The sequence below is a fragment of the Amblyomma maculatum genome, chromosome 3 (genome assembly GCF_055883805.1).
Source record: "Amblyomma maculatum isolate TAMU_Amacu chromosome 3, ASM5588380v1, whole genome shotgun sequence".
NCBI classification, from domain to species: domain Eukaryota; kingdom Metazoa; phylum Arthropoda; class Arachnida; order Ixodida; family Ixodidae; genus Amblyomma; species Amblyomma maculatum.
The window spans coordinates 145,831,717-145,847,117 of NC_139346.1; the positions used below are offsets into that span (position 1 = coordinate 145,831,717).

Consider the following 15,401-nt stretch of genomic DNA (forward strand, 5'->3'; position numbering starts at 1 on the left):
TTTAATTATGCTTCTTGGCCTCCATAGTTTGTGGAAAACACGAATGCAGGTGCGTCACGCAGATATAAATACACGATCTGCGCGTGAAAACTTCATTGAAAGTGCGGTGTATATACGCGAAACTTTCAGGATGCAGCAGGATCCACCACAATGGCAATGTCTATTTGATGAGTTGGTGAACCTGAAAAAATTTTAGCCGCGTACGCGTTAGCTCAAGTGTAGTTGACGTGTTTTATCATGTGTATTTTTGTTTTGTGTTTCACGGCAATAAGGAAAAAAAAATATAGCTCAGTGGTAGAGCGCTGGTCTCGTAAACCAGCGGCCGTGAGTTCAATCCTCACTGGCGGCACTCATTCTACTTTTACTTTTATAATAGAGAAGAATAATACCGTTCCGTCAGACTGAATGAAAGTGTCGTTCATTGGCCGCTATAGCTCAGTGGTAGAGCGCTGGTCTCGTAAACCAGCGGTCGTGAGTTCAATCCTCACTGGCGGCACTCATTCTGCTTTTACTTTTATAATAGAGAATAATAATACCGTTCGGTCAGACTGAATGAAAGTGTCGTTCATTGGCCGCTATAGCTCAGTGGTAGAGCGCTGGTCTCGTAAACCAGCGGTCGTGAGTTCAATCCTCTTTTTTTTTTTTTTTTTTTTTTCTTTATTGCCTGGCTTTGACACAAATACACCGCACTGGAACTCAAAACAACAGGAAAAAAAGGAATAATATATGTACACAAAGGTAGCTAGCGTTGCCTAACACCCACTGAGGGGCAGGCATTGTCACGTTTAAAATTCCTTGAGCACCGTCAAAGGTTCCAGCTTTGACAGCCACTCAGGAGCACATGGTTGCAATTTAAGCACGTCGAGCCATCGCTGCACACTTTCACGGAAATACATGCGGGCTGGCCGTGCATCTGGATCGCAGTGATAACCAGCCATTCGTGCGCGCCATATACTGTGGAGGCACATTAACATAACCTGGTCTAACGGCATATCATCGTGGTTATCCAATGGCAAATACCTAATGCCATGGGAATCAAGTGGCAACTGTTTTTTTATTGTCCTTTGCAGAACATCCCACAAATATACCCCCTCCCAGCAATGCAAAAACACGTGATCTATTGTCTCTGGCTGTTTGCAGATGAGACATTGGGCCCCCCACGGTAGGAACATACCCTTCTCCTCCATAAATGATTTTACACTCAAAGTACCGGTATGTAGCATAAAGAAAAACGTTTTAGCTCCCGGAGCAACTTGCATTTTTTTTACGCGTTTTAGTACATTACTTCCTGTGCCTCCATAGTATAAAGCTCGGTACAAGGGCACCGGGAACACCACTTCACAAACATCCTTGTATAATGTTCTCCTGTTAACATTACTTAAATACTCTTTCGAAAAACGTGCGCTTAAGAATTTCACACTCAAAACAATTTCCCTAAAGAATCCAAACAGAGAACCAGGCATACATTGAGTATAAACTACGAAATCAGGCAACGTTCGACCAAGTCTCTGTTGACACACTGTGCGCAGGAATGGATCGCTGGCATCCCTAAAAAACATAAACCGGTTGACAATCTGTCGCACAAACAAATGACCCAGACCAAGCCCCCCATGCTTCACCTGCCGGAACAAATTTGTCCGACTGCACCTCTCCCAACTCGAGGCCCAAACAAACACCGCAAAAACTCGATGCAATTTTTGCACATTTACACGGGAGCAATGCAACACTTGCATAACATACCATAACTTACTAATTAAAAACAGGTTGCAAACTGCGGCTCTTGCAAATATTGATAATTGAGCGCTTTTCCATTTCTCCGCTTTTTCACTGGTTTCTTTGACCTGCTCTCGCCAGTATGGCTCGCTTTCCTTGTAAAATTTCAAGGGCACACCCAAGTACTTTGCAGGCGTTGTAACCCACGACACATTAGCGAAAGTGTCGGGGGTCAGCTGCCATTCTCCGTGCCAAAATCCCAGGCACTTACCCCAGTTAACTTTACTCCCTGTGACTTTGCTAAAATGTTTTACCACATCCACTGTCCTCTTTATACTCTCCTTATTTACACAAAAAACCGCAACGTCGTCTGCGTAAGCCAACAATTTGACTTCTGACTCCTGCAGTCGAAAACCATCAATGTCATTGTTTTGTAGGATGCTTAAACACAACGTTTCAATATAAATGCCGAACAAAAGAGGGCTGAGGGGGCAACCTTGGCGCACCGAACGTCGTACGTTGATGGGGGCCCCCAGTGACTTATTGACAATTAATCTCGTAGTGCAGTTACGGTACGCCAAAGCCACTCCCTCTCGAATAACAGAGCCGACATTAACATAGTCTAATATACTTAACAGAATAGTATGTGCCACACAATCAAAAGCTTTCTCCAAGTCCAACTGCAGTAACGCAACACATGCATGAGTTGCATCGCAGCATTCGAGCACACTTCGCGCTTTGTGAATGTTCTGAAAGATAGATCGCCCTTTGATACCGCACGTTTGGTGAGGGCCCACTAGTTCGCATATAACCGTTTGTAGTCTGCCAGCAAGCACCTTCATATAAATCTTGTAATCAACGTTTGTCAGAGCAATGGGCCTGTAAGACGACAACTGCCTAAGCATATCTGGTTGGTCAGTTTTCGGAATAAGTACTGTGTGCGACGATCCGAAAGACGCAGGCAGTGCCTTCAGTTCATACGCTTCATTAAATAAGGCACACAACAAAGGTGATAGCTGTTCCTTGAACGCTTTATAAAAAGCCGCACTCAGGCCATCAGGCCCGGGTGATTTCCCTGGGTTTAAATTTTCTATTGCCTGCTGCACTTCTTTTTCGCTTATTGGCCGCTCCAGTCTTTCTTTTTGTTCGTCATCAATTTTTGGCATCGCGTCAAGAAAGGATTCTTTAAAATGGTCCAAATAAACCTCTCGGGACGAAAATAGATCTTCATAATACTCCCGGAAAGCTTTCGCGATTCCTTCGTTATCAGTTTCAGTGCGTCCTGCCCAATCTACCTCTGCCACGTGATTTCGCCTTGCATTTGCTTTTTCTATTCCCAACGATCTTTTTGTCGGCGTCTCATCCATGGCCAATTTTTCCGCTCTTGCACGCACTAACGCTCCTTGGTATCTGTCTTCTTCTATCAAGTTAATCTGTTCTTTTATTTTTCGAATATCCTCTATCCATCTGCCGGGTGCCTTACATTCCTGTTCGTGTAGTTTTGCGAGCAAAGCCTTAAGCTGGGTTTCTGTAATTTTCTTCTCGTACACCAGGCAACTGGATCTGTCAATGGCTTTAATTTTAATCTGTTCCTTGCACAACTCCCACTGTTTCCAGATTTCGAGCCAAGTCCCTGGCCTCACTTTAATCAATTCATTCAATACCACGCGTCTAAAGGCATCATCCTTAAGCAATTTGTTGTTGAATTTCCATAACTCCCAGCTAAATGCATTGCTTCGTTTTTTGGTGCCGAATAAGCATTGCACCAAACAGTGATCCGTGAATGTCATAGGCACCACTCGGTATTCATTGCATGAATGAATCAAATCCAGCGACGCGTAAATTCTGTCCAGACGCGCGTGGCTAGAACCTTGGAAGTGCGTGTACTGAACGGCACGCGGTCCTTCCAAGCAATCAGCCACATCCTCCATATTCCATTCGCTTATTACCTGGCATAACATTTTAGTGCTCTTGTCTCTGAATCCGCGTGTGCTGGTTTTGTCTCGAGCATTCAGTACACAGTTAAAATCGCCCAGCAATACTACCTGCCTTTCCGTACTTAACTGCTGCATAACATTCTCGAAAAACACTGTTCTTTCCTCCACACAGTTAGGAGCGTACACACAAATAATGCGCCACTCAACACCGCTGTATACACAATCAGCCACTACACACCGTCCAGAAGAGCATGAGGAGTAGCCCTTTACAACCAGACCAGGCAGCTTTTTGACGAACAATACACACCCGGCCGATGTTCCAACTGCGTGGCTAACAATGGCGTAAAATCTAGCCGTGAAACGTCGCACCATGCTCCCGGTCTCTTCCTCCCCATCGACCTTAGTTTCTTGCACGGCAAGCACGTCAATATCGTGGTCAGTTAAGAGCCGGTGCACCTGGCTCTGCTTCTTTTTGCCTGCCAATCCCCTGACGTTTAACGTGGCTACTCTTAAGGTGGTTTCGGGCGCCATTTTCATCAAGGGTGAAGAGACCGAAAGCATGGTGCTTACCTTTCCCGTCTAGCGCGTTGCTAGACGCCGTCGTTGGATCCATCCCCGTCCGGTGCGAGCGGCTGACCCGGCAGCGGGGGCACTTTATCCGCTGCCCGTCTCTCTGACGATATGTTTGGCCGCGGACGTAGCGTGGACCGCCGGGATTGCCCCGTTTTTGCTGGTGGCTCGTCGACGCTGGGGGCTGACACCTGGTTACCTTCAGGTTCGGACTGTGTGTGGGATCGCTTGGCTGGGGCTGGGACGCTTGGCTTACGAACAGCACTGGTGTCCGAGTGTTCCTCCCCATTATCCTGTTCCATACCATTTGCCGGCTCAAGTGCCGTGCCTTCCTCATTGATAGTGAGCTCAGGTGCAGAGTCCGCTCTCCCCACATCCCTCGCAGCCTTGCCGCTTTCTGCCGAGTCCACCGATGAATCCGTCTCCCGTGTCTTCGTTCGCACCTCTCCGGCACCCTTCGCCGCCTCCTCCGCCTCGACCACGTCCATTGTGAGCTCCGCCGACCGTTCCGCAGTTCCATGTCCCGCGGCCGAAGCGTACGAAAGCACACAGGCAGCCTCGTCATGTCCGTAGCGTCTACACTTTGGACAACGCGGTACCTTACATTCACGTCGAACGTGACCGGTACCGCGGCAGCGCAGGCACTGCATCGCTCGCCCAGGCACCACGACAAGGGCTAGCTCTCCGGCAACTCGCAGCTGGTGAGGCAAGTCGTCGACCTTAATGCCGGGTTTCAATTTGAGGAGCACAGTCCTCGTGGTGGACCCCTTCTCCTTGACGCCTTGAACTCTCCACCTTTCCCGGGTCACCTCGGTCACATTCCCAAACGCAGCAAAAGCCGTCCGGATGTCGTCGTCTGCCACACCGTGCAACATCCAGTGAAGTCGCAACTTCACCTGTTGGTCTTCGGGATCAATAATGAGGCAACGGCGTCCCTTAACTTCGATTTCCTTGAAAGCCGCCAATTTCTTCGTTGCTTCGGTGCTGCTTAACGTGACCGCCCAAACATGGTTAATCTGATACGCCCCCAACGCCACAACGTCGGGGAGCGCACCAGCCTTGACCAGGGCGTCGCGGAAATCCTCGACCCTGTATGGCCTGACTCGCACATCGCCGTGCAAAAAAAGCGTGTTAAAAACAACGCGTCCGGTGGGCAAAGTTGGCAGAATAATCTGATACTCGGTATCGTCCATGTCGTCGAGCCTGTTTCCGCGGCTGGAAAGGGCCGCTATCGCCGCTCCGCTGGAGCACATGATCCTGCGACCGTTCACTACGGTGTCCGGAAGTAGAATGTGAGTTCAATCCTCACTAGCGGCACTCATTCTGCTTTTACTTTTATAATAGAGAAGAATAATACCGTTCGGTCAGACTGAATGAAAGTGTCGTTCATTGGCCGCTATAGCTCAGTGGTAGAGCGCTGGTCTCGTAAACCACAGGTCGTGAGTTCACTCCTCACTAGCGGCACTGATTCTGCTTTTACTTTTATAATAGAGAAGAATAATACCGTCCGGTCAGACTGAATGAAAGTGTCGTTCATTGGCCGCTATAGCTCAGTGGTACAGCGCTGGTCTCGTAAACCAGCGGTCGTGAGTTCAAGCCTCACTGGCGGCACTCATTCTGCTTTTACTTTTTAATAGACAAGAATAATACCGTTCGGTCAGACTGAATGAAAGTGTCGTTCATTGGCCGCTATAGCTCAGTGGTAGAGCGCTGGTCTCGTAAACCAGCGCTCGTGAGTTCAATCTTCACTGGCGGCACTCATTCTGCTTTTCCTTTTTATAATCTAGAAGAATAATACCGTTCGGTCAGACTGAATGAAAGTGTCGTTCATTGGCCGCTATAGCTCAGTGGTAGAGCGCTGGTCATTCTACTTCCGGCCACCGGCGTGTACGGACGCAGAATGATGAGCTCCGGCGGAGCGGCGATTGCGGCCCAGGCTGGCCGCGGTAACAGGCTTGAGGAAAACGACGACAAGGAATATCAGATTATTTTGCCGCATCTGCCCACCGGACGTGTTGTTTTCAACACAGTTTTTTTGCACGGTGACGTACGAGTGCGACCCTTCAGGGTTGAAGATTTCCGGGACGCCCTGGCCAAGATTGATACGCTCCCAGACGTGGTGGCCTTGGGGGCTTACCAAATAAACCATGTCTGGGCGGTGACTTTGAACAGCACGGAAGCAACCAAGCGGCTGCTAGCATTCAAGGAGCTTCAAGTGAAAGGTCGACGGTGTATCGTCATTGACCCGGAGGACCAACAGGTGAAGCTACGGCTCCACTGGATGTTGCACGGCGTGGCGGATGAGGATATCCGAACAGCTTTTGCGGCGTTCGGTGAGGTGACGGAAGTGACCCGTGAGCGGTGGCGAGTCCAGGGAGTGCACGAAAAGGGCTCAACAACGAGAACCGTGCTTCTGAAGTTGAAGCCTGGGATGAAGATAGAAGATCTGCCTCACCAGATAAGAGTAGCAGGGGAGTTGGCCCTTGTTGTGGTGCCTGGGCGGCCCATGCAGTGCCTGCGCTGCCGCGGGACCGGTCATGTGCGCCGGGAATGTAAGATTCCGCGGTGTGCGACGTGTAAGCGGTTTGGCCACTCGGAGGAAGACTGCGTACGAACGTATGCAGTGGCTACTGCACCAACAGCGAGGGCGGACATGACGGAACACCGAATGGACGTCGCAGAGACGGAGGAGGCCGCAAAAGGGGTCGGAGAGGATGAGAGGATGGCAGCAACGACAGGCATGTTAGTGCCCCCGGGGGGTGGCGACGAGATGCTCGGTGGACCAGACAGGGAAGTGGCACTGCCAAGCAACGGACCGTCGGAGAAAGAAACGGTGAGCGATGCCGAGAGCTCAAAAATTGAACTTCCGGAGTCTGCGGGCAGACGGGGGACCCTCGAAGGGAGCAGCGGCCGAGCGACCAACGTCCAGGGCCCTGCGAAGCGTGCCCACGACGGGAGCGCCAGTGAGACGAATGAGGCAGAGGCAGCTAGCAACGACGAGCCGCCGATAAAAACGCCAATAGGGAGGAGGGCGACCTTCAAACCAAGACCGAATGTCTCGACGGACAGGAGAGCTCCCGAAAAGCCGCCCCCGTCACAAGGTCTGCCAGTCCAACCTCATGGCTCTGGCGTCAACGAAAGCGTCTAGCGCCATGCTAGACGTGAAGGGTAAGCACCAAGCTCTTGGCCTCTTTTCACTCTAAGAAAATGGCTTATGTACTGTCACTAAAGGTTGCGACCCTTAACGTGAGAGGTCTAGCAGCAAAAAGGAAGCAGAGCCAGGTCCTGCGCCTTTTAAATGAAAATGACATCGATATACTTGGAGTTCAAGAGACAAAAGTCGAGGGTGAACAAGAGACCGAGAGCATGGTGCAACGTTTCACGTCGCGGTTTTACGCAGTTGTCAGCCATGCAGTCGGTACTTCTGCTGGATGCGTCCTGTTTGTGAAGAAGTTGCCGGGTCTTGTAGTGCAGTCGCATGCTTCTTTTCCGTCGGGTCGGGGTGTGGTCCTCGATTTTAGTTTTTGCTCGGCTGAGTGGCGTGCTGTTTATATATATGCACCTACGGTAGTTGATGAGAGGGCTGCTTTGTTTGATTTTGTTGAAGGGTATTTAAACACGGATAAGCAACTTGTCTTTCTGGGGGATTTCAATTGTGTACTGAGCTCCGGTGACAAAACTAGCCTTCGTACATTTAGGGATCGTAGCACAGAGGTGCTTTCGCGCTTGATTGACGAGTTTGCACTGGAAGACGTTGCAGAGTGTCTCACGAGCGAGCGACGGGTTCAGTATACGCATTTTCAGGGTGCTAGCCACGCCCGCCTTGACAGAATTTATGTGGCCGCAGAACTGGCTCCAAAATGCCAGGATTATTATGTTTTGGCGGTAACGTACTCAGATCACTGCATGGTTCAGTGTATAATTGGACCAAGAAAGGGAGGTAGCAGTTTTAATTGGGAATTGTGGAAGTTAAATAATAAACTGCTGAATGACGAGCAATTCACCAGACTAGTAGAAGAAGAAATTGGTAATATTTGTCAGGAGGACACCCACGAACTGGGTCAAGAATGGGAACTGTGTAAGCAACAAATTAAAATCAAAGCTATAGAAAAGGCCAGCTGCATACGGTTTCAAGAAAAACAAAATGAAATGCATTTAAGATCTTTGCTAGATAAATTGTTAGCCCTGGAGTGTAACACGCCAGGGTTATACATGGACGACGTTAGAAAAATAAAACAAAGACTTCAACTGAATGACGAAGACCGTTATCGCGGAGCACTGGCGCGTGCGAGAGCGGAAAAATTGGCCATGGATGAGACGCCGACAAAAAGATCGTTGGGAATAGAAAAAGCAAATGCAAGGCGAAATCACGTGGCAGAGGTAGATTGGGCAGGACGCACAGAAACCGATAACGAAGGAATCGCGAAAGCTTTCCGGGAGTATTATGAAGAGCTATTTTCGTCCCGAGAGGTTAATTTGGACCGTTTTAAAGAATCCTTTCTTGACGCGATGCCAAAAATTGATGACGAACAAAAAGAAAGACTGGAGCGGCCAATAAGCGAAAAAGAAGTGCAGCAGGCAATAGAAAATTTAAACCCTGGGAAATCACCCGGGCCTGATGGCCTGAGTGCGGCTTTTTATAAAGCGTTCAAGCAACAGCTATCTCCTTTGTTGTGTGCCTTATTTAATGAAGCGTATGAGCTGAAGGCACTGCCTGCGTCTTTCGGATCGTCGCACACAGTACTTATTCCGAAAACTGACCAACCAGATAAGCTTAGGCAGTTGTCGTCTTACAGGCCCATTGCTCTGACAAACGTTGATTACAAGATTTATATGAATGTGCTTGCTGGCAGACTACAAACGGTTATATGCGAACTAGTGGGCCCTCACCAAACGTGCGGTATCAAAGGGCGATCCATCTTTCAGAACATTCACAAAGCGAGAAGTGTGCTCGAATGCTGCGATGCAACTCATGCGTGTGTTGCTTTACTGCAGTTGGACTTGGAGAAAGCTTTTGATTGTGTGGCGCATGCTATTCTGTTCAGTATATTAGACCATGTTAATGTCGGCTCTGTTATTCGAGAGGGAGTGGCCTTGGCGTACCGTAACTGCACTACGAGATTAATTGTCAATAAGTCACTGGGGGCCCCCATCAACGTACGACGTTCGGTGCGCCAAGGTTGCCCCCTCAGCCCTCTTTTGTTCGGCATTTATATTGAAACATTGTGTTTAAGCATCCTACAAAACAATGACATTGATGGTTTTCGACTGCAGGAGTCAGAAGTCAAATTGCTGGCTTACGCAGACGATGGTTGGTTGGTTGGTTGGTTCATATGAAGGGAAAGGCGCAGTATCTGTCACACTTGCTCTGTGGACACCTGAACCGCGCCGTAAGGGAAGGGATGAGGGTGGGAGTGAAAGTTGATAGAGAGAAAGGGGAGCCGTAGTGGAGGGCTACGGAGTAATTTCGACCACCTGGGGATCTTTAACGTGCGCTGAAATCGCACAGCACACGGACGCCTCTTCGTTTCGCCTCCATCGAAACGCAGCCGCCGTGGTCGGGTTCGAACCCGGGAACTCCGGCACAGTAGTCGGGCGTCTTACCACTGCACCACCCCGGCGGGGCATTACGCAGACGACGTTGCGGTTTTTTGTGTGAATAAGGAGAGTATAAAGAGGACAGTGGAGGTGGTAAAACATTTTAGCAAAGTCACAGGGAGTAAAGTTAACTGGGGTAAGTGCCTGGGATTTTGGCACGGAGACTGGCAGCTGACCCCCGACACTTTCGCTAATGTGTCGTGGGTTACAACGCCTGCAAAGTACTTCGGTGTGCCCTTGGAATTTTACAAGGAAAGCGAGCCTTACTGGCTAGAGCAGGTCAGAGAAACCCGTGAAAAAGCGGAGAAATGGAAAAGCGCTCAATTATCAACATTTGCAAGAGCCGCAGTTTGCAACCTGTTTTTAATTAGTAAGTTATGGTATGTAATGCAAGTGTTGCATTGCTCCCGTGTAAATGTGCAAAAATTGCATCGAGTTTTTGCGGTGTTTGTTTGGGCCTCGAGCTGGGAGAGGTGCAGTCGGACAAATTTGTTCCGGCAGGTGATGCATGGAGGGCTTGGTCTGGGTCATTTGTTTGTGCGACAGATTGTCAACCGGTTTATGTTTTTCAGGGATGCCAGTGATCCATTCCTGCGCACAGTGTGTCAACAAAGACTTGGTCGAGCGTTGTCTGATTTCGTAGTTTATACGCAATGTATGCCGGGATCTCTTTTTGGATTCTTTAGGGAAATTGTTTTGAGCGTGAAATTCTTAAGCGCACGTTTTTCGAAAGAGTATTTGAGTAATGTTAACAGGAGAACATTATACAAGGATGTTTGTGAAGTGGTGTTCCCGGTGCCCTTGTACCGAGCTTTATACTATGGAGGCACAGGAAGTAATGTATTAAAACGCGTAAAGAAAATGCAAGTTGCTACGGGAGCTAAAACTTTTTTCTTTATGCTACATACCGGTACTTTGAGTGTAAAATCATTTATGGAGGAAAATGGTATTTTCCTACCGTGGGGGGCCCAATGTCTCATCTGCAAACAGCCAGAGACAATAGATCACGTCTTTTTGCATTGCTGGGAGGGGGTATATTTGTGGGATGTTCTGCAAAGGACAATTAAAAAACAGTTGCCACTTGATTCCCATGGCATTAGGTATTTGCCATTGGATAACCACGATGATATGCCGTTAGACCAGGTTATGTTAATGTGCCTCCACAGTATATGGCGCGCACGAATGGCTGGTTATCACTGCGATCCAGATGCACGGCCAGCCCGCATGTATTTCCGTGAAAGTGTGCAGCGATGGCTCGACGTGCTTAAATTGCAACCATGTGCTCCTGAGTGGCTGTCAAAGCTGGAACCTTTGACGGTGCTCAAGAAATTTTAAAATGACAATGCCTGCCCCTCAGTGGGGGATAGGCAACGCGAACTAGCTTTGTGTACATATATTATTCCTTTGTTCCTGTTGTTTTGTTTTCCAGTGCGTTGTATTTGTGTCAAAGTCAGGCAATAAAGAAAAAAAAAAGTGGTAGAGCGCTGGTCTCGTAAACCAGCGGTCGTAAGTTCAATCCTCACTGGCGGCACTCATTCTACTTTTATTTTTGTAATAGAGAAGAATAATACCGTTCGGTCAGACTGAATGAAAGTGTCGTTCATTGGCCGCTATAGCTCAGTGGTAGAGCGCTGGTCTCGTAAACCAGCGGTCGTGAGTTCAATCCTCACTGGCGGCACTCATTCTGCTTTTACTTTTTATAGACAAGAATAATACCGTTCGGTCAGACTGAATGAAAGTGTCGTTCATTGGCCGCTATAGCTCAGTTTTAGAGCGCTGGTCTCGTAAACCAGCGGTCGTGAGTTCAATCCTCGCTGGCGGCACTCATTCTGCTTTTCCTTTTTATAATCTAGAAGAATAATACCGTTCGGTCAGACTGAATGAAAGTGTCGTTCATTGGCCGCTATAGCTCAGTGGTAGAGCGTTGGTCTCGTAAACCAGCGGTCGTGAGTTCAATCCTCACTGGCGGCACTCATTCTGCTTTTACTTTTTAATAGAGAAGAATAATACCGTTTGGTCAGACTGAATGAAAGTGTCGTTCATTGGCCGCTATAGCTCAGTGGTAGAGTGCTGGTCTCGTAAACCAGCGGTCGTGAGTTCAATCCTCACTGGCGGCACTCATTCTGCTTTTACTTTTTAATAGAGAAGAATAATACCGTTTGGTCAGACTGAATGAAAGTGTCGTTCATTGGCCGCTATAGCTCAGTGGTAGAGCGTTGGTCTCGTAAACCAGCGGTCGTGAGTTCAATCCTCACTGGCGGCACTCATTCTGCTTTTACTTTTTAATAGAGAAGAATAATACCGTTTGGTCAGACTGAATGAAAGTGTCGTTCATTGGCCGCTATAGCTCAGTGGTAGAGTGCTGGTCTCGTAAACCAGCGGTCGTGAGTTCAATCCTCACTGGCGGCACTCATTCTGCTTTTACTTTTTAATAGAGAAGAATAATACCGTTTGGTCAGACTGAATGAAAGTGTCGTTCATTGGCCGCTATAGCTCAGTGGTAGAGTGCTGGTCTCGTAAACCAGCGGTCGTGAGTTCAATCCTCACTGGCGGCACTCATTCTGCTTTTACTTTTTAATAGAGAAGAATAATACCGTTTGGTCAGACTGAATGAAAGTGTCGTTCATTGGCCGCTATAGCTCAGTGGTAGAGTGCTGGTCTCGTAAACCAGCGGTCGTGAGTTCAATCCTCACTGGCGGCACTCATTCTGCTTTTACTTTTTAATAGAGAAGAATAATACCGTTTGGTCAGACTGAATGAAAGTGTCGTTCATTGGCCGCTATAGCTCAGTGGTAGAGCGTTGGTCTCGTAAACCAGCGGTCGTGAGTTCAATCCTCACTGGCGGCACTCATTCTGCTTTTACTTTTTAATAGAGAAGAATAATACCGTTTGGTCAGACTGAATGAAAGTGTCGTTCATTGGCCGCTATAGCTCAGTGGTAGAGTGCTGGTCTCGTAAACCAGCGGTCGTGAGTTCAATCCTCACTGGCGGCACTCATTCTGCTTTTACTTTTTAATAGAGAAGAATAATACCGTTTGGTCAGACTGAATGAAAGTGTCGTTCATTGGCCGCTATAGCTCAGTGGTAGAGCGTTGGTCTCGTAAACCAGCGGTCGTGAGTTCAATCCTCACTGGCGGCACTCATTCTGCTTTTACTTTTTAATAGAGAAGAATAATACCGTTTGGTCAGACTGAATGAAAGTGTCGTTCATTGGCCGCTATAGCTCAGTGGTAGAGTGCTGGTCTCGTAAACCAGCGGTCGTGAGTTCAATCCTCACTGGCGGCACTCATTCTGCTTTTACTTTTTAATAGAGAAGAATAATACCGTTTGGTCAGACTGAATGAAAGTGTCGTTCATTGGCCGCTATAGCTCAGTGGTAGAGCGCTGGTCTCGTAAACCAGCGGTCGTAAGTTCAATCCTCACTGGTGGCACTCATTCTACTTTTACTTTTGTAATAGAGAAGAATAATACCGTTCGGTCAGACTGAATGAAAGTGTCGTTCATTGGCCGCTATAGCTCAGGGAAGCACTTCCGGCTTCGCTAGCGAACGGACGTGTGCATCATGGGCTCCGTAGGAGCGGTTACAGCGGCCCAAATGGGTCGCGGAAACAGGTTTTCTTGCTCAGGTGACCAAGCTTACGAAGTTATTTTGCCCCGGCTTCCAACAGTTCGTATTGTATGTAATACTCTTTTTTTGCGCGCCGATGTGAGAGCGAGACCATACAAGGTCGAGAGTTTTCGCGACGCACTGGCGCAGTTGGGACTGCTCCCCGAGGTTATCGCCTTGGGGGCGTACCAAATGAATCACGTTTGGGCCATTACGTTCAAGAGTGACGATGGAATGAAGCAGCTGCTGTCTTGCCGTGAACTAGCCGTGAAAGACCGTCGGTGCATTGTTGTTGACCCTGGTGACCAGGATGTTAGAATGAAAGTCCACTGGATTTTATACAACGTTCCCGATGAAGATGTGCGGACTGCCCTGGCTCCCTACGGCACAGTCACAGAAATTGCCAAGGAACGCTGGCGCGTACAAGGTGTGCTGGACAAAGGCTCCTCAACACGGTCAGTGTCCTTGAAGTTGAAGCCTGGTGTGACAATTGATGATTTGCCGCACCAGCTGCGCATTGCTGGAGAACAGGTCCTCATAGTCATTTCCGGCAGAGCTCCACTTTGCCTGAGGTGCCATACCACAGGACATGTCCGACGAGAGTGCAAAGTTCCTCGTTGTACGCTATGCCGCCGCTTCGGACATCTTGAAACTGACTGTGTCAAGACCTATGCAAATGTCACAGGGTCTATAACAAGGCAAGACGCCTCGCAGCTCGTCATGGACGAGGTTGAAGCCGAGGAAGCTGCGAGTACCGAATCGAGCACACCGCAGTCAAATGACAAGGATACGGATGACACTGGGGGCGGGGCAGTAAAGTGTAGTGAAGACCGCGCCTCTGAGCCTGCTCAGGCAGGTGCAGCGGAGACTGGTGGGGCATCCGATCGAGAAGGTAGCCATGGCACTATAAGCATGAGAGAAAATGCCGCAGTTATCGAAGGAGGTATGGACTACGACCAATCATCCACGAACGTGGCACCAACAAAGAGGACCCATGACAAGGCCTGTGTTGAAGATTCGTGTCTTTCTTCCCCCAGCGCCGACGAACCACCTCCCAAAACACCAGGACAGCGTCGGGCGACGCTTCGCCCGAAGCCCAACATCCCGCCGGACAGAAAGCCGGCGACGACTACACCGACGTAGAAAAAATGGCTCGCCCCGAATTGACTCAAGGACGAGGGGAGACTCACGACGGGTCTGCCAGCGAGGGTGTGCTGACGTTCAGTCAGTTCACGCCGGACGACCCGCACACCTCTCGAGTGGACTCGAAATTTCGTAAGCGAGAACGTTTCCTGTATTCCTCATCTGTGTATAATACGGTAGAAGGTGAACACCGAGCGGTTTGGTTATCTTGTGTTTATCAACGAAATGGCAGCTCAACCTGAAGCAACACTTCGATTTGCTATGCTTAATGTAAGAGGCCTTGCAGCGAGGCGACGTCAGTATCAACTGAGTCGCCTCATGCTGGACAACGATTTGGACATGATAGCAGTGCAAGAGACTAAGGTCGACAGTGAAGCTCAGACAAGCCGCATGGTCGAACCGTTTAGAAATCGGTACAGTGTATGTGTATGCCATTCTGTTGGTACATCGGGAGGGTGTGCTATCTTCATCCGCAATTCTTTAGGTATTGTTGAAGTAGTGTAGTGTGTAATACTGGACGTTTTGTTATGTGTGATTTTTCATATCTTGATTTACAGTGGCGCGTACTGTGTGTGTATGCCGCAAATAAGGAAAATGAGCGCAAAGCATTCTTCAAAAATATTGAACCTTATTTGAACTCTACCAGATATACGATCCTTCTTGGGGATTTCAATTGCGTGTGTATGCCCGAGGACAGAGCTACTAACGCGATCATTCGGGATCAAAGTTCGTTGCTTTTGAGCTCAATCGTCCAAGAGCACAATCTCGAAGACGTTGAGAGTGCTCTGTCAGAAGGAATCCGTCCTCAGTTCACGCACTTCCAACAAGCCAGC

The 15,401-nt window shown here is 48.7% G+C and overlaps 1 protein-coding gene and 17 non-coding genes across 18 annotated transcripts; all 18 read left to right on the forward strand.

Annotated features, from left to right (window-relative positions):
• The first annotated feature begins 424 nt into the window (after nt 1-424).
• TRNAT-CGU (transfer RNA threonine (anticodon CGU)) lies at nt 425-496 on the forward strand. The gene has a single exon. It is a non-coding gene; the product is annotated as a tRNA-Thr (tRNA).
• A 5,116-nt stretch (nt 497-5,612) lies between these two features.
• Nucleotides 5,613-5,684, forward strand: TRNAT-CGU (transfer RNA threonine (anticodon CGU)). Its single transcript has one exon. It is a non-coding gene; the product is annotated as a tRNA-Thr (tRNA).
• A 75-nt stretch (nt 5,685-5,759) lies between these two features.
• TRNAT-CGU (transfer RNA threonine (anticodon CGU)) lies at nt 5,760-5,831 on the forward strand. Its single transcript has one exon. It is a non-coding gene; the product is annotated as a tRNA-Thr (tRNA).
• Nucleotides 5,832-5,905: 74 nt separating this feature from the next.
• TRNAT-CGU (transfer RNA threonine (anticodon CGU)) lies at nt 5,906-5,977 on the forward strand. Its single transcript has one exon. It is a non-coding gene; the product is annotated as a tRNA-Thr (tRNA).
• A 5,447-nt stretch (nt 5,978-11,424) lies between these two features.
• On the forward strand, nt 11,425-11,496 carry TRNAT-CGU (transfer RNA threonine (anticodon CGU)). The gene has a single exon. It is a non-coding gene; the product is annotated as a tRNA-Thr (tRNA).
• Nucleotides 11,497-11,569: 73 nt separating this feature from the next.
• On the forward strand, nt 11,570-11,641 carry TRNAT-CGU (transfer RNA threonine (anticodon CGU)). The gene has a single exon. It is a non-coding gene; the product is annotated as a tRNA-Thr (tRNA).
• A 76-nt stretch (nt 11,642-11,717) lies between these two features.
• On the forward strand, nt 11,718-11,789 carry TRNAT-CGU (transfer RNA threonine (anticodon CGU)). Its single transcript has one exon. It is a non-coding gene; the product is annotated as a tRNA-Thr (tRNA).
• A 74-nt stretch (nt 11,790-11,863) lies between these two features.
• Nucleotides 11,864-11,935, forward strand: TRNAT-CGU (transfer RNA threonine (anticodon CGU)). The gene has a single exon. It is a non-coding gene; the product is annotated as a tRNA-Thr (tRNA).
• A 74-nt stretch (nt 11,936-12,009) lies between these two features.
• Nucleotides 12,010-12,081, forward strand: TRNAT-CGU (transfer RNA threonine (anticodon CGU)). Its single transcript has one exon. It is a non-coding gene; the product is annotated as a tRNA-Thr (tRNA).
• A 74-nt stretch (nt 12,082-12,155) lies between these two features.
• TRNAT-CGU (transfer RNA threonine (anticodon CGU)) lies at nt 12,156-12,227 on the forward strand. The gene has a single exon. It is a non-coding gene; the product is annotated as a tRNA-Thr (tRNA).
• Nucleotides 12,228-12,301: 74 nt separating this feature from the next.
• Nucleotides 12,302-12,373, forward strand: TRNAT-CGU (transfer RNA threonine (anticodon CGU)). The gene has a single exon. It is a non-coding gene; the product is annotated as a tRNA-Thr (tRNA).
• A 74-nt stretch (nt 12,374-12,447) lies between these two features.
• Nucleotides 12,448-12,519, forward strand: TRNAT-CGU (transfer RNA threonine (anticodon CGU)). Its single transcript has one exon. It is a non-coding gene; the product is annotated as a tRNA-Thr (tRNA).
• A 74-nt stretch (nt 12,520-12,593) lies between these two features.
• Nucleotides 12,594-12,665, forward strand: TRNAT-CGU (transfer RNA threonine (anticodon CGU)). Its single transcript has one exon. It is a non-coding gene; the product is annotated as a tRNA-Thr (tRNA).
• A 74-nt stretch (nt 12,666-12,739) lies between these two features.
• TRNAT-CGU (transfer RNA threonine (anticodon CGU)) lies at nt 12,740-12,811 on the forward strand. Its single transcript has one exon. It is a non-coding gene; the product is annotated as a tRNA-Thr (tRNA).
• Nucleotides 12,812-12,885: 74 nt separating this feature from the next.
• On the forward strand, nt 12,886-12,957 carry TRNAT-CGU (transfer RNA threonine (anticodon CGU)). The gene has a single exon. It is a non-coding gene; the product is annotated as a tRNA-Thr (tRNA).
• Nucleotides 12,958-13,031: 74 nt separating this feature from the next.
• Nucleotides 13,032-13,103, forward strand: TRNAT-CGU (transfer RNA threonine (anticodon CGU)). The gene has a single exon. It is a non-coding gene; the product is annotated as a tRNA-Thr (tRNA).
• Nucleotides 13,104-13,177: 74 nt separating this feature from the next.
• Nucleotides 13,178-13,249, forward strand: TRNAT-CGU (transfer RNA threonine (anticodon CGU)). The gene has a single exon. It is a non-coding gene; the product is annotated as a tRNA-Thr (tRNA).
• Nucleotides 13,250-13,296: 47 nt separating this feature from the next.
• LOC146196318 (uncharacterized) lies at nt 13,297-14,568 on the forward strand. The gene has a single exon (XM_084596960.1). It carries the CDS (start codon nt 13,381-13,383, stop codon nt 14,566-14,568), a length of 1,188 nt encoding a protein of 395 aa, XP_084453086.1. The 5' UTR covers nt 13,297-13,380.
• Nucleotides 14,569-15,401: the final 833 nt, after the last annotated feature.

What these genes read in the sequence shown, in the direction of transcription:
- LOC146196318 (XM_084596960.1), top strand. Translation starts at nt 13,381, where the DNA reads ATGGGCTCCGTAGGAGCGGTTACAGCGGCCCAAATGGGTCGCGGAAAC.